A 15,720-nucleotide genomic window follows, 5' to 3' on the forward strand; every position below is an offset into this window, starting at 1 on the left:
CATTAATACTGAATGATAAACTTCTCCACTTTAAACCTCCTCCCTGGATTTATCAAAATACACCTGTTAATTTTGAGAGTTGCAGCATTAGGTCATAGATGCTGAGTCTTCAATGGAAGAAAAGACTCTAGAAGTTTGTGGAGCTGTCTGATGGAAATAGCAGGGAATGATATAGAAGAAATTTCCCTACATGCTATAAAAAGAGAGAAAAATTAGATACTTTCAATTAGAATCTTATATCTCAACAATTCCTATTTCAACAGACAACACAGAGATGACTGAAGACAACCACTCAATGACAACTGAATTTATCCTCATGGGATTTACAGATAACCCAAATCTGAAGACCTTTTTGTTTCTGGTATTCTCTGCCATCTATCTGGTCACCATGGTGGGGAATCTAGGGTTGGTGGCTTTGATTTACATGGAGCGCCGTCTTCACACACCAATGTACATCTTCCTGGGCAACCTGGCTCTCATGGATTCCTTCTGTTCCAGTGCCATCACTCCCAAGATGTTACAGAACTTATTTTCCCAGGGCAGAAGAATTTCCTTCTATGAATGTATCACACAATTTTATTTTCTCTGTTTTGCTGAATCAACAGACTCTTTTCTTTTGGCAGCAATGGCTTATGACCGCTATGTGGCCATATGCAGACCACTGCAGTACCACACCCTGATGTCAAAGAAACTCTGCATTCAGATGACCATAGGAGCCTACATAGCTGGAATCCTGCATCCCATGATTGAAGTAGGACTTTTATTTAGGTTGGTTTTCTGTGGGTCTCATCAAATCAATCACTATTTTTGTGATATCCTTCCATTATATAGACTCTCCTGTGTTGACCCTTATATCAATGAATTGATGGTACTTATCTTGGCAGGGTCACTTCTAATCTGTACTATTACCATAGTAGTAATCTCTTATTTCTATATCCTTTTCACTATATTTGCAATGAAATCCAAAGAGGGAAGGGGCAAAGCTCTATCTACTTGTGCATCCCACTTTCTCTCTGTGTCAATATTCTATGGTTCTCTTCTCCTTGTGTATGCCAGACCAAGTTCATTTAAAGAAGGGGACAAAGATACACCTGTTGCTATTTTTTATACTCTAATAGTTCCTTTATTAAACCCTTTTATTTATACTCTAAGAAACAAGGAAGTAATAAATGCTATAAAAAGGTTTTTAAACAAAAGTCAATTCTGTAACTTTCTATAACATATAGCATCTCTCCTTAAAAATTTACTGGAACTTTCTAAACCTACAAATACTGAGAAAATAGCACATATTCATACTGAGAATACTAAATTATTAAAATATTGATGATATTCGATGCAAATTAGTTCCAAAGAGATTGTGTGTGCACAAATATACTTCAAAATTAAATGTCATAAGATAATTCAAGAGTGAACTAAATAATTATTCATGATTGTCAGATTACAATTTTTTACAATTTTCCACAAAATCATCAAATCTAGGAATACTCATCAGCATACGAAAAACTAGCTTCTATTTAATACAGTTGTTATATTTCTCATATCCTAAGCATAATTTTACAATCACAGGCATTTTCCAAGTTCTAAAATATTAACATTTCATTAAACTGATTGAATTGGGTTTTGATTTTGACTTTCTTTCTTTCAAGAGATTATGCTTAACATGTATTCATATAGAATATTTATTCTTTAATAATTAATATTTTCATATTTAGTGTAAATCAATTTTACTTTTAAATTCTCTTTAACAGAGTAACTGTACACTGTGATTTAACAGCCTATAATTTAAAATGATGCTATTTCAGTACAGGAAAAGGCAACATGAGGAAGGATGGGAGAGCCTGGGAAAGTACAGGGGAATAAAATCTACCAAATTATGCCCTGTCCACATAGGACTATACCACAAACAATCCCACTTATACATATAATTATCATGTGCTAATTAGAATAATAATAGTAACAGAAAGGAGATTGATAAAGTAGAAAACTTGGACCTGTTTGAGGAATGTGGAAAGAGAAAGGGAAGGCATGAAGGAATAAGAATGATAAAATTATGCTATGTGTCTGTATCAATATGGCATGACAAATCCCACTACTATATATGATTATAATGCATGATTAAGAGTGATGCTATTTATAATGAAATTCTTCTCAATTTTTATTTTTTCATGTAGTTTGCTTATATGTCAATTATAAATGAAAATGCAATTACTGAAAATATCTATTAAATCAATTTTTTTTCTGCTTGACTTTATTACTTGTTTTGTTGGCCTCTGAACAAAAATATTCATCAAAGAAATGGACAAAGAAAAAGGAAAAAAAATTTTTGAAATATGTTATCTTCTTTATTATTATTTGGATCTCAGGTGTTTCCCAAAATATCCTATGTTAGTGCAAGACTATTCAAGAATGAAATCATTTGATTATGAGAGCTAAAAACTAATTGGTCTTTCATACTTTTAGTGGACTAACACAATAGTGACTGTAGGCAGGTGGAAGGTAACTCACTGGGGTTACACTCTGGAAGTTTCCTCTTCCCTGAGACTCTTTTCCTATCGCTCTCTGCATCTCAACTACCACCACCACCAGCAGAGAAGTGATCCTCAGCTTCACCATTCTACCATGATGTTTCACCTCCCTTGGGTCCCAGGCCAATGAACCCAACTGAACATTGGTTGAAACTCTGAAACAAGGAGTTCAAAATCAAGTTTTCTTTCTCTAATTAGTTCTTCTTTAGATATTTTGGTCACAGCAAGAAAAAATGAATACAGAAACTGGTGTGAAGAAGTGGAGTCTCTGCTGTAACTAATAACACCATGTGCTTTAACTTTTCATATTGATATGTGGGAGAAGATCCAAAAAATTTGAGGATACAACTGGAGAAGACTTAGAACACTGTAAATGGAGCTTAATGGGCAATTGTAGTGTGAGATTAGAAGACACAGAATGGAGATATGAATGAGGAAAACCAAAGACTTTGCTCATGAATTTCAGAGGAGAATGAGAATTCTGTTGGGAATTGGTCCAGAGACCATTTGAGTTATATCTTGACAAAACACTTGTTTACATTTTGTTCATGCCTGGAGATTTTGTGTGAACGTGAATTTTGTTTGAAGGTTATGCCAAAGTTGCAGTGGATTTCCTCATGATTAAAAGATGCCAAAAAAAAAAAATGCCAGTATGAGAGAACATCTGCTGGCCAAGGAAATAAGCAGGTTAACAGAGGCCACATGGACTTCAACCAGCAAAGTCAAAGGGGCAGGGCTGGCCATGCCCTTTGGTGATAATATTTTGCTACCATGTACCCCATATACTAGAAGGTGAGCTATAGGATTGTTTGCCTGGTTGGGTTTAGATCTTGCTTTTGTCCAATCCCTTCTTTCTTTGCCCCTACACATCCTTTTGGAATAGAAATATTTACTCTGTGCATTATGTGTAGGTTATATGAAACTTGCTTTTGATTTGTTTCATGGGTTCACACCCAAGAGTTTGCTTTGAGTCTCTGGTGAGACTTTTGATTTAGGACACTGCTGGATCTGTTAAGACAGTATCTAGGAGATGCACTAAATGTATTTTGCATTGTGACATGGGCATGATTTTTTGAGGGTCAGAGGAAGAATAGTATTGTTTTGATATGAAGTTTTCCCCCAAAAGATCCTATGCTAATGTAGAAATGTTTGGAGGTAAAATTATTAGATTATAAGAGCTGTTACATAATTGGTCCAACCTGATTTGAATGGACTATTTGATAACTGTAGGCACTTGGGTCATGACTGGACATTGTAGGTCATCGGGGTCCTCTCAGGGAAGGATTCCTCTTCCCTGTGGATCCTTCTCCTTTCTCTGTCTCTCTTGCTTGCCACCCTGAAGCTATGCTCCTCTACCACACCCTTCTGCCATGATGTTCTACCTCACTGGATACCCAGAGTAATGGAGGCGGCCAATTATGGAGTGAACATTTGAAAACAAAGATTCAAAATAAATATTTTCTCCTCTAAGTTTTTCTTATTGGGCATCTTCATCACAGTGACAATAATTATGTTACCCTTGGGACAAGATTAAAGTTATCCTTTGATTTTAAGGGATTTCCTTGGTATTGATATCAGGATAATTCTGCACAAATTCCTAGCCTGAGGGGCATGGTTCCCAAAATATCAATGAATCAAAAAAAAAAAACTATATTAAGGATGGATGCAGTCTGAGAAAATGTGTGTCACAACGCTAAAAACTGAAGGAATACCATGATTAGAGGTAAAAACAAAGATGTTTGAAAGCCCTGATGCTAACATAATTATTGTCACTGACCCATGAGTAGAGACAGTCCTTGTTTTAATAATCTATTCCTCAATGTTTAAAAGTTCAAATTTTTAATATGAATTTCCCCATACTGAAGAATATGATATCTCTAAGTAGTTACAATAAAATATTTATCATTCAATACAGCACAAGAATGCTGTATTATAACACAATGCATAACATGTTGTATCACATAACATAAACATAAATGTTCATTTCTTGAAAATACTTAATATAGTCATTGCTTTTGTATTTTATATACTTACGTTTTTAGTTTGTCTCTAAATTTTAGACACTATGAAAAAAATAATGCAACACAATAAGTGGCTTATTCGGATATTCTAAGCATAAATGCACCACAGTTTTATTATAATATATACAGGTAGTCTGTAAATGACCATGTAAAATAATTCTTGAGTGTATAGTGAAGTTGTTTTTGATTAAGAATAATTATTATACTTTGCAACCAAGAAGAGAAAATGAGATTTAACTTTTATATTCTGATAGAGTGTCTCTTAAATAAAACAGTAACTAACTTTTCCAGAATACAAAAAATATTTTCAGTTTATTTATCAATAAGCATTGCTTAGATAATGACAAAAATTGTACTTTTGTATATTCATAAATAATTTTCAAAATATTCAAATTTAGGGATATTTTAAAAGTGAAGAAAACCTAAAATATAATGGGAAAATTATTTTATTTATTGATGATAAGCCTCTAGTTACAAAAGTCTGAAAAAACTTCCCTAAAATATGTGAATGAATAGAAAATTGTATATTAAATATAGTGTAGACAAGAATAAGACACAGAGAATGCTAACAAAAAATGTATTTTTAAAGTTATACATATTTTGAATAATTGTAGGCTTTTATATAAAATTGTGTATTCAAAGTATGCTAAAGCCAAAGACTTATGGTAAATTTTGGAAGAAAAGAAAGATGATTTTACCAACCCGTGTTACTTCTGCCCTTGAAATATTGGCTCATGTATATCAGGTCTAATCTAATTGATTATTTTTTTGGTAAAATTCTTTTGTATAGGCTCTCCTGTACTGATCTCTCTCTCTCTCTCTCTCTCTCCCTCTTTGTTGTTGTTGTTGTTGCCAATCCAAATATATACCATTTCCACTGTCTTGATCACTTATCTCTGTATTATTTTCATAACTTTCTAAATGAAATCCAAGGAGGGAAGAAGTACAGCACTTTCAACCTGTGCATCCCACTTTTTCTCACTCTTAGTATCTACATTTTTCACCTCATGTGTATTAGACAATTTGGAGAAGAAGGTAAAGATACACTAGTGACATTAATTTACAATAGTAATTTCATTTTAAGCCCTTTTATATACAGTTCAAGAAATAAGAAGGTAATAAATGTTCTAGAAAAAGTTATGAGAACTTATAATATTCTTAAATGCCATCATCTACAGCAAATTGATTCAATATTAAAATGTTTGCATAAACGATGAACATAGAAAAATAAATGTACACAATATGTGACATTAAATCATTCAGTTACATATTTTAAGATAGGTATTAAAATTAAAAAATTGTTTGGAAAATTTTAATCCAAATTACTTAAACTGAATAATAGTATATTGTGTGTGTATATACCACATTCTTTATCCATTCATCTATTGAAGGGCACCTAGGTTGGTTCCTTAGTTTAGCTATTGTGAATTGAGCTGCTATGAACACTGATGTGACTGTGTCACTGTAGTATGTTGATCTTAAATCTTTGGGGTATAAACCAAGGAGTGAGATAGCTGAGTCAAATGATGGTTGTAGGGATTCTGACTGTGGAAGTATATAGAGAAGCATTCCTCTGGTGAGCAAACTTCCAGCAGATAACAGGCACTCTGTTTCCCACCCAGAATGCCCTGCAGTTTCTCCTAGGATCCAGTAAAATAACTAAATATGTGTGCAATGTCTAGCTGCTATGGCAATGACTTGCTTGAGAAGGCTCTGTGCTAGAGTCTTATCAAACTCATCCTTGATCTCAGGCACATAACTCCTGGGAATAAAGGAACTTGCTTGCCAGATAACTACAATGTTTCACAAAACTCTGGTGCTCCTGGATCTGCCCATCTAACAATAACTTTAGACAATGAACTTTCTTGAGAGCTGCACAAACTCCTGACATTGCACACTGTAACTATAGAATGTAACTGCAGAATAAGCAACCTTACTGATACTATAAACAATAATGTAGTTATAGTACTAATGACCAAATGTAACCTATTAATATGAATAAATGTGGCCACTTGGTTAAGCAGCCATCTTTCCTGCCTCTGTATCTTGTCTCTGTGTCTCTTTTTATTTTCCTTACAGATGGTTCCATTCCAAGTTTCCTGAGGTATCACTATACTGCTTTCCATAGTAGTTGCACCAATTTACAGCCCCACCCCCCCAGAAATGTTTGAGTGAACCTTTTCCCCCACACCCTTGCAAACACTTATTGTTGCTTGTATTCTTGATAATTGCCATTCTGACTAGAGTGAGATAGAATCAGAGTAGTTTTGATTTGCATTTCTCTAATTCCTAGAAATGTTGAACACTTTTTTCATATATTTGTTGATCAATTATATTTCTTTTTCTGTAAAGTGTCTGTTAAGATCCTTAGCACATTTGTTGATTGGATGATTTTTTTTTGGGGGGGGGAGTGTTAAATTTTTTGAGTTCTTTATATAAAGGATTTTTGTTTGTTTCAAAGCATCAACAATATTATGGAATATAAAACACAGACTTGCATATCAAACACCGAATAAACATTTAAAATCGTGAAGAGACTATTTTTTATATTTTATTAGTAATAAGATGTATCCAAATTATATATAGTCATTAGCTACTTCTAATTTTCAAATTTTCTATAATTTTTCTTTAATCATGACTTTTTTTGCATGGATTTATTTATAACACTATCTATAGATAAAAGATATTAAAATATTTCAACTCTGGGGCAAATAATTTCTGTATCTTGACAGTCTTTTAATGTGTTTGTGATGTTTATGATCTATAAATGTTTTAATTTGAAGTACTCATTATATACTATTTCTTATGCAATCACTATCATGCCTTTGGTCTACAGTTTTGTTTTATTTTAATCTGAAGGCTACTGTTGACCAGTATTATTGGCATTTCCTCTTTTTATAGTCTTAATCTCCTCCTCCTCATTCTCATTTTTTTTGAAAAGTTTAAAATTTTCAAGGTTGTCTCTTGATTTTTCTTAGAGAAAAAGAAGATTGATGTTATCCAAGAGTAAATTCCCACATAAAATTATAAGAGAAAAGGGAAAAAAAAGAGAGAGAGAAACAAAAGAAAAGAAAGATTGTTTGTGATCCTGGGTCAGCAAGCACATATTTCACCCTTTCCATTTGTGTTAAAATTTCTAAGTCCATATCTCACATTTAGAGATTTTTATGAATAAATTTTTGAATTTTTTCCATAGTTCAGATTTTTTATTGGTACATTATAGATGTACATACTAGCAGGATTCTTTCTGACATAATCATATGTGCACAAATTTAATTTACTCCATTCAGTCCTTGGTTCCTCCCTTTCCCTCCACTCTTCATTCCCCCTATTCCCTTTCTTCTACTCTGCTGGTGTTTCCTCTACTCTATTTATTTATTTTTGGTTGATGATTTAGAGATATACATAAAGATGGAATACATTGTGGTATATTTGTAAAAGCATATAGTGTAATTTTGTCAAAATCACTCTGAGTTTCCTCCCCTTTCCTATCCCTTCTTCCTCCTCCTCAATCACCTGTTTCTACTTCACTGACTTTCTCTCTCTCTTTAGGATATCAGACCCCATACCCCACTCTTTCCCCCCTTGCTTTGCTCTAGATTCTGCATATAAAACACTCAACCCTTAATTATTTTGAGTGTAGCTTATTTTACTTAGAATGATGTCTTTCATTTCCATCCATTTTCTGTCAAATGCAGTAATTTTATTCTTCTTTATGGCCAAGTAAAACCCCATTGTATATATGTGTATATGCACACACAAAAACACACACATATAACACACACACACACACACATACATATGGCACATTTTCTTAATCCATCCATCTGTTGATGAGCACCTGAATTGGTTCTATATTTTGGCTATTGTGAGTTGTGCTGCTAAATATTGATGTGGCTGTATCACAATAGTATGCTGATTTTAGATTTTTTTGGATAAATTCCAAGGCATAGGATTGCTGGGTCATCTGGCCATTCCATTCATAGTTTTTTGAAGAATCTCCATACTGTTTTCCAAAATGGTCATACCAATCTGCAGTGCCCAAAACAATGTAAGAGTGTAACTTTCTCCACATCCTCAACAGCATTTGTTATTATTTATATTCTTGGTAATTTACATTCTGACCAGAATGACATGAAATCTCAGTATAAATTTTGATTTTCATTTCCCTGTTTGTTAGGGATATAGAACATTTTTTCATATATGTGTTGGACATTTATATTTATTCTTTTGAGAAATATCTATTTAGCTTTTTGTCCATTTATTGATTGGGTTATTTGGGGGTTTGTTCATTTATTTGATGTTAGGGTTTTTTTTTGTATTATTTACATACTCTGGATATTAATGCCCTATCAGAGAAGTAACTGGCAAAGATTCTATCCCATTTTTAGGCTGTCTTTTCATGTTGTTTATAATTTCCTTTGCTGTGCAGAAGTTTGTAATTTGATTTCTTCCCACTTAATGATTCTTGGTTTTATTTCTTGAGCTTTTAGCATCTTTTTAAAGAAATAGGTACCTACATCAATACGTTGAAGCATCGAGTCTATGTTTTATTCTAGCAGTTGCAGAGTGTTTGGTCTAATTCCTAGGTCTTTGGTTCATTTTGACTTGATTTATGTGCAGGTTGAGATAGAGATCTAGTTTCATTCTTCTACATTTGAATACCCAGGTATCTCTGCACAATTTGTTAAAAAGACTATTTGTTCTCCAAGACACATTAACAATTTTATCAGATAACTGTACCTATGTGGATTTTGTCTTTATGTCTTCTATTATGTTCCATTGGTCTTCATGTCTATTTTGATGCAATAGTTTAATTTCTTTACATAGTATTAAAGTAGACTTTATTTTAGAATGTTGTGAACTGAGAACTAAAATTTGATTCAAGACTAGCCAGTCATTCCAGAAACTTGTTTATTCTTACCTTACTGGTCTCGTGTCTCCTCTTTGCATATGCACATCAATAAAATCAGATGAATATGCATACTCAGAGAAGTCAATCCCTAGCCTATCTCTCTTCACAGCAAACACAAAAGAGTCCCAATTCCTACACTTATATCCTAGGAATGAAAAAAAGACTTTATAAACACCCCCCAAAAAACAAGCTGAAACATAATAAGCTATGATTGTGAAAGACTCTTCTGCTTCTACCCATGTCTGTTATTAGGGTGCAAGAGTTCACATATAAGATACAAATTTTCTCTAATCTTTATTTATGTGACTCTATTTTTATTACTGTTAATGTCTTAATACTAAGATGGTCCCCCAAATGTGGATTTCAGGCTACATTAACTCACCAAATCTCCAATTTCATACACCCAACTGCCTATTTTACACGATAACTTAAATGTCTCAAAAACATCTCAAATTTAACATGATCAAAACACAACTCTTGAAATTCCCCTAAATATTATCCCTTCCTTGTCTTCTTTATTGAAGGGTAGCTTCCTTTAATGAATTGGGCAAGTCAGAAATTAAGAGTAGTCCTCCATTTCTCTCTCCCCTCAAACCAAACTTTCAAGAGAACTGTCAACTCTCTCCCTTTTCCTCCAATGTACCAAATCTCTCCATTCACATAACACCCATATAATTCTCTCTCACCCAAACAGTATCAACATCTTCAAATCTGTCTACCTGCTTTTGCTGATTTTATTTCTTTTACATTTTTGTTCACGTTCCGATTATTGAAGCAGCACTTACTGAAAGGTGCTTTACAAAAGTTGTAGTCCCCTGTCCACTATGATCTATGTATTTCAAGTCACAGATGATTAAGTGGAAATTTTTCTATAATGTCCAGTGAGATTGCAGCAATCTGCATTTGGGGTAAAATTGGGAGTTCATAACCCACTTCAATATAATGTATGAAATATGATATGTCAAGAGCTTTGTAATGTTGTGAACAACCAATAAAAAAAAATCAAAAAAAAAGTCCAGTGAGTACCATTAAAAAAAGTCCAGTGAGTACCATTTAGCTGAATAAAAGGAAAAAAATCTGATTACAAAGACCAAGAAAAGTTCTCATGGAGGAATTCATGTTTGAGCTCAAAGAAGAGCTCAATGGAAAAGGGAAGTCACTATAGGTGAAGGAACATTGCTATCATATTAACCGAGGCAGGTGTTCAAGGAACAGGGCAGTGATTTCACCAGCAAAGCAAGAGACAAGATGCAGACAGATTGTGGAGTATCTGGAACTCCAAAAGAAGGACAATGGATTTGGTATGAAAAGTTATGCAATTCTATTGTGAATCTTGAGCAGGAAAATATAACTTTTTAAAATTTATTCAACAAATAATAAGCATTAAAAAATGCCAAGCACTATTCATAGATCTGGAAATACAGAATTGGATATATAAAAGAAATCCTTTCTCGTGAAGTCAATGTGCTAACTGTAGGAAAGGGGAAGGAATCACTAATTATAGATGTACTGACAGATAACACTTTAGTGAAGTGTGATTAGCAGTATGAAGATGATTAAAACCACAGCACAAGAAAAGTAAAGTGTAGGTTGTAAAATAAGAAGTAGAAGTGAAAGTCTCAGTAATTTGTATATAGGAAAAAATAAAATAATAGCTTTACTACATGCATTGTAGACTATGGGGACTAATTCCAGCCAGAGTGAAGAAACTGCCAATCTTCTAGTTTTCTTTCCAAAGTAATTTTGTTTTCATGAACTACATTAATTACACTTCCTCCAGCTGAGCCATTTTCTGGTTAACATGTTAAAGAGAATTTTATAAATTGTATAAATTAAGCCAATTACATATAAACCAGCAAGGTAATCATCAGACTTTTTAGTGCATGTCATTTGCTTTAACCTAATTATCTCAAAGGACATCTTTAATTAATTTCAAGTGGTTTGTATGCTTTTATGACTTAATATCTCCATAGAAAGTACTTATATCTGAGAAGAAAAATCCCTTCAGAATTTGATGAAAAACTTTTTAACTTGGCAGTATAAAGACATATTATTAACACTGACCTATAGGTAATCTCTGAGATTTTCATTCTCTTAATCCCAAATATTTTAGCAAGAATGTACACAGTTTTATTCCTAAATTTGGCAATCTTCACCATAAAGCAAATAAGGAACTTTGAAAAAGCTCTTCTCACTGAAATGAAATTAAGAGAAATATTAAAACTTAGTCTTATTGTTAATATTAACAAAAAAATAATTACTTCCCTAATTTATAATTTTCATCGTTTCTAAATTAAACTCCTTTCTTTTTGTTTTAGCTCTTAGCAAAACTGAATGGAATGGGGAACTATGATGAGTTGCAATACTATAATCATCTGACTTCCAGATTATAAGATATCATTTCAAAATCTACAGGTAAGATCTAAAAGCTTATTTGAAGAATTCAAGCATTATCTTTTTTCTTTACCTTATTATACAGTTTATATAAAATACTTGAGTGAACAAATTCTACTACCTTTATTTTTATGTTTTGACTAAACAAATACAAATTTTTTAATACAGAATTTATAATTACATTTGTCAGTTAATATAATCCCATAAATCACAAGGTAATAAGGAAATGGGCTTCTGAGACAAGGATTTAAAGGGTTCTTCTTTTTATAAGTGCTAAAAATGAAATTTGAAAGTGGCTCTGATTTAACTTTTAATTGACTATGGTACACTTTAAAGAATCTTACATAATGTTCTGAGGAAAAGGAAACAGTAGAGAAGAATCAAATTAGATAAAAGGAAGATATCAATTTTTTTTAATATTATGATTTTGAAAGTTCCCTTGTAGACACTTTTTCAGGGTTAACAATCTCAATATGCAGAGGCAAAAAGTTCACTGAAGATCATTAGTAAGATCCTGAAATGAAGATCACCCACAACTGGTCATAGGGTTGAGGTAGGTTTAGAATTAATTTTGCCTTCTCCCTGTAGTATTGTATAGCCCCTTTAAAAGAAGTATGTAACACCTAACTTCAAAATGCTTATAATAAAATAAGAAAATTGTTCATAAATTATACATGAAAAATTGAAGATGGCCTGGGTGTAGAAAACATGTTCCACAATTCACACTGTACTAGGACAATTGGCTAAAATTATTAGCTTTGTATATAAACTATGTCTTCCAGAATAGGAAGAAAGACATAGATTTAAACAAAAATCAATCAAATTAATTAAATGGAAAAAGACAGAGTTTATGAAAATGAGTAAAATTCTCAGAAAAGAATGAGAATTGATATTCTGTGGACATTTATTTCTTTAGCCTTTCTAAGATAATTTTCAATAAGATAAATAGCACCTTCCTTGTTTGTTAGTGATCTTTGTGCAATTTGTAATTAATATAAAGTTAACACATCTGTAATATGCTTTTTAATAACATTCACTTTTCTTGGATAACATATATAAATAGTTTTCTCAAATAAAATACATATGATAGGAAAATCTATTTTAAAATTATTTTAGAGGTTGTGGCTCAGTGATACAGTGCTTGCCTAACATGTGTGAGGCAATGGGTTCAATTCTCAGCACCGCATATAAATCAATAAAATAAATGTCCATTGACAACTAAACAAATATTTAAAAAAATATATACAGCATCAAAATTTTGGGGGATCAATGGTTCAAATACTGCTACCCTAAATTTTATGCTTCATTGCAGAAATGCGAGAAGATAAAACATTTTCATTTTTAGTATCCTCCCTGAACTAATCAAAACATCCTTATAAATGTTTAGAGTCACAGCTTGAGGTCAGAGATACATTTTAAGGCAACAAGAACTCTTAGATGTAAATAAAGCTGTAAATCATAGACAGGAGGGGATGCTTGAAGAACTTCTCTCATTAAAAGAAAAACTGAATGAAAAATTGTATGTTCCCTGTTAGGAGCTTATATCTACTTAACTTCCATCTCAACAAAAAAGATAGACATGACTGAGGACAACCAATCATTTACAACGGAATTTATCCTTATTGGGTTTACAGACCACCCAGACATGAAGAGTCTTCTGTTTGTGGTGTTCTTTGCCATCTATCTGGTCACCATGGTGGGGAATCTAGGGTTGGTGGCCTTGATTTACATGGAGCGCCGTCTTCACACACCAATGTACATCTTCCTGGGCAACCTGGCTCTCATGGATTCCTGCTGTTCCTGTGCCATCACTCCCAAGATGCTAGAGAACTTCTTTTCCAAGGACAGAAGGATTTCCCTCTATGAATGCATGGCACAGTTTTATTTTCTCTGTCTTGCTGAGACTGCAGACTGCTTTCTTCTGGCAGCAATGGCTTATGACCGCTATGTGGCCATATGCAGCCCCCTGCAGTACCACACAGTGATGTCAAAGAAACTCTGCATTCAGATGACCACAGGAGCCTACATAGCTGGAAACCTGCATCCCATTGTTCATGTAGGACTTTTATTTAGGTTAACTTTCTGTGGGTCTCATCAAATCAATCACTTCTTTTGTGATGTCCTTCCAATATACAGACTCTCCTGTGTTGATCCTTATATCAACAAATTGATGATAATTATCTTGGCAGGGTCAGTTCTAATACTTACAATTACTATTGTGCTAATCTCTTATTTTTATATCCTTTTCACTATATTTACAATGAAATCTAAAGAAGGAAGGGGCAAAGCTTTATCAACTTGTGTATCCCACTTTCTCTCTGTTTCCATATTCTATGGTTCTCTTCTTTTCATGTATACTCGACCAAATTCCCTTAATGAAGGGGATAAAGATATACCTGTTGCAATTTTTTATACTCTAGTTATTCCTTTATTAAATCCTTTCATTTATAGTCTAAGAAATAAGGAAGTAATAAATGTTATGAAAAGAATTATAAAGAAAAGACAATTTTGTAATATTGTAAAACAACAATTAACCTTGGAAAATTGATTTCAACTTAATATATTTAAAAACCTACAAATACTGAGAAAGTGGAAATGGTCACTTTGTAATCAAAATAGTAAATTATTTAAACATGATGGCATTTGAATCAAAGAAGTTTGTAGATGAGAAATTGTGCTAAAACATACTTCAAAATCTAAGGCAGTGAGATTCATCAAGAGTGAACTGAATAATTATTCATTAATGCCAAAGTCACAATTTTCAAAATCAAATTCAAAAAATGCTGGGACAAAAGTCAGTTCGCATAAAAGTAGTCCCACTTATTATTCAAATTTCTCAAGTCCCAAAATATAATCTTGCAATTGCAGGCTTATTTTTAGTTCACAAATATTAATCATTCCAGAAGCAACTCCATCTGTGGGAAGTAACTGTTTGAATTTGATTTTCAACTTGAATTTGGTCCTTTCCTTAGATTATTTATGCAGAGTATTTTCTCATGAAGAATAGTTTCATATTGTTAGTCATTTTTACACTAAATATTCTGAGACTATCTGTATATTATGGTCAATCAACCTGTGGCTTTAAATGATACTGTTCATAATGAAATCTATATATTTTAATTTTTCTTGCAGTTTGTTTATTTTCCACTATAGATGGCAATGTAATTAGTCTTAATTAAATTGAGTTTTAATTAAATTAGGATTTTTCTTCCTGATATTATTACTTGTTTTGTTTTTCATTAGGAGTACCAAAACATGCACTGATTCCAATGAAAAACATTGATCTGTTCATACTATTAACAAAAGATGAAGATATTGTTCAAGTATTATAGGCAGAAAAATAACAAAAATCCTAATGCTCTAAACAAAATATTTGTTATTCAATTAAATGTAAAAGTACAAAAAATGATTTATTAAATTGTGCTATCTACTAGACCCTAATCTAGATATTTCACGTATATTATATATGAACTAATTAGGCATTCTTTTTATGCTTTGTTTTTAAATGAGAACCACCAGTTACTAAATTAAATTTCATTTATGCAACTTGCCCAACCTCACATTCAGTTAAGTCAGAGGGAACTGGAGTGTGAATCAATACTGCCTTTTCTCCACATGCTTGGGTTTTAGGAAATGGAGGTTGTATTACCTGTGGTATTTAGATATAAGTAACAACAGAAGTAAACTGTTCATTTAAAGATGAAAACTATTTTGACAGTTAGAGCAAAACATAAATTATCATGACCAAAGTCATTGTGTATAAAAGTGAGTGTGTCACTGAGAATGGGAAGTGTAGGTAAACCATGGGATAGATTCAACAAAGTGGCAAAAATAGGAGAGAATGAGTGTGGGAAAGTAAGGGTAG

The 15,720-nt window shown here is 32.6% G+C and overlaps 2 protein-coding genes across 2 annotated transcripts; both read left to right on the forward strand.

The window, feature by feature from the left end:
- The first annotated feature begins 274 nt into the window (after positions 1-274).
- Positions 275-1,219, forward strand: LOC113177643 (olfactory receptor 5K3-like). Its single transcript, XM_026382199.2, has one exon. It carries the CDS (start codon positions 275-277, stop codon positions 1,217-1,219), a length of 945 nt encoding a protein of 314 aa, XP_026237984.2.
- Positions 1,220-13,434: 12,215 nt separating this feature from the next.
- On the forward strand, positions 13,435-14,403 carry LOC113177641 (olfactory receptor 5K3-like). The gene has a single exon (XM_026382197.2). It carries the CDS (start codon positions 13,435-13,437, stop codon positions 14,401-14,403), a length of 969 nt encoding a protein of 322 aa, XP_026237982.2.
- Positions 14,404-15,720: the final 1,317 nt, after the last annotated feature.

The sequence above is a fragment of the Urocitellus parryii genome, chromosome 2 (genome assembly GCF_045843805.1).
Source record: "Urocitellus parryii isolate mUroPar1 chromosome 2, mUroPar1.hap1, whole genome shotgun sequence".
Taxonomy (NCBI): domain Eukaryota; kingdom Metazoa; phylum Chordata; class Mammalia; order Rodentia; family Sciuridae; genus Urocitellus; species Urocitellus parryii.

Bases quoted from the DNA above. Each gene is read 5' to 3' on its own strand.
- LOC113177643 (XM_026382199.2), top strand. From the start codon at position 275: ATGACTGAAGACAACCACTCAATGACAACTGAATTTATCCTCATGGGA.
- LOC113177641 (XM_026382197.2), top strand. From the start codon at position 13,435: ATGACTGAGGACAACCAATCATTTACAACGGAATTTATCCTTATTGGG.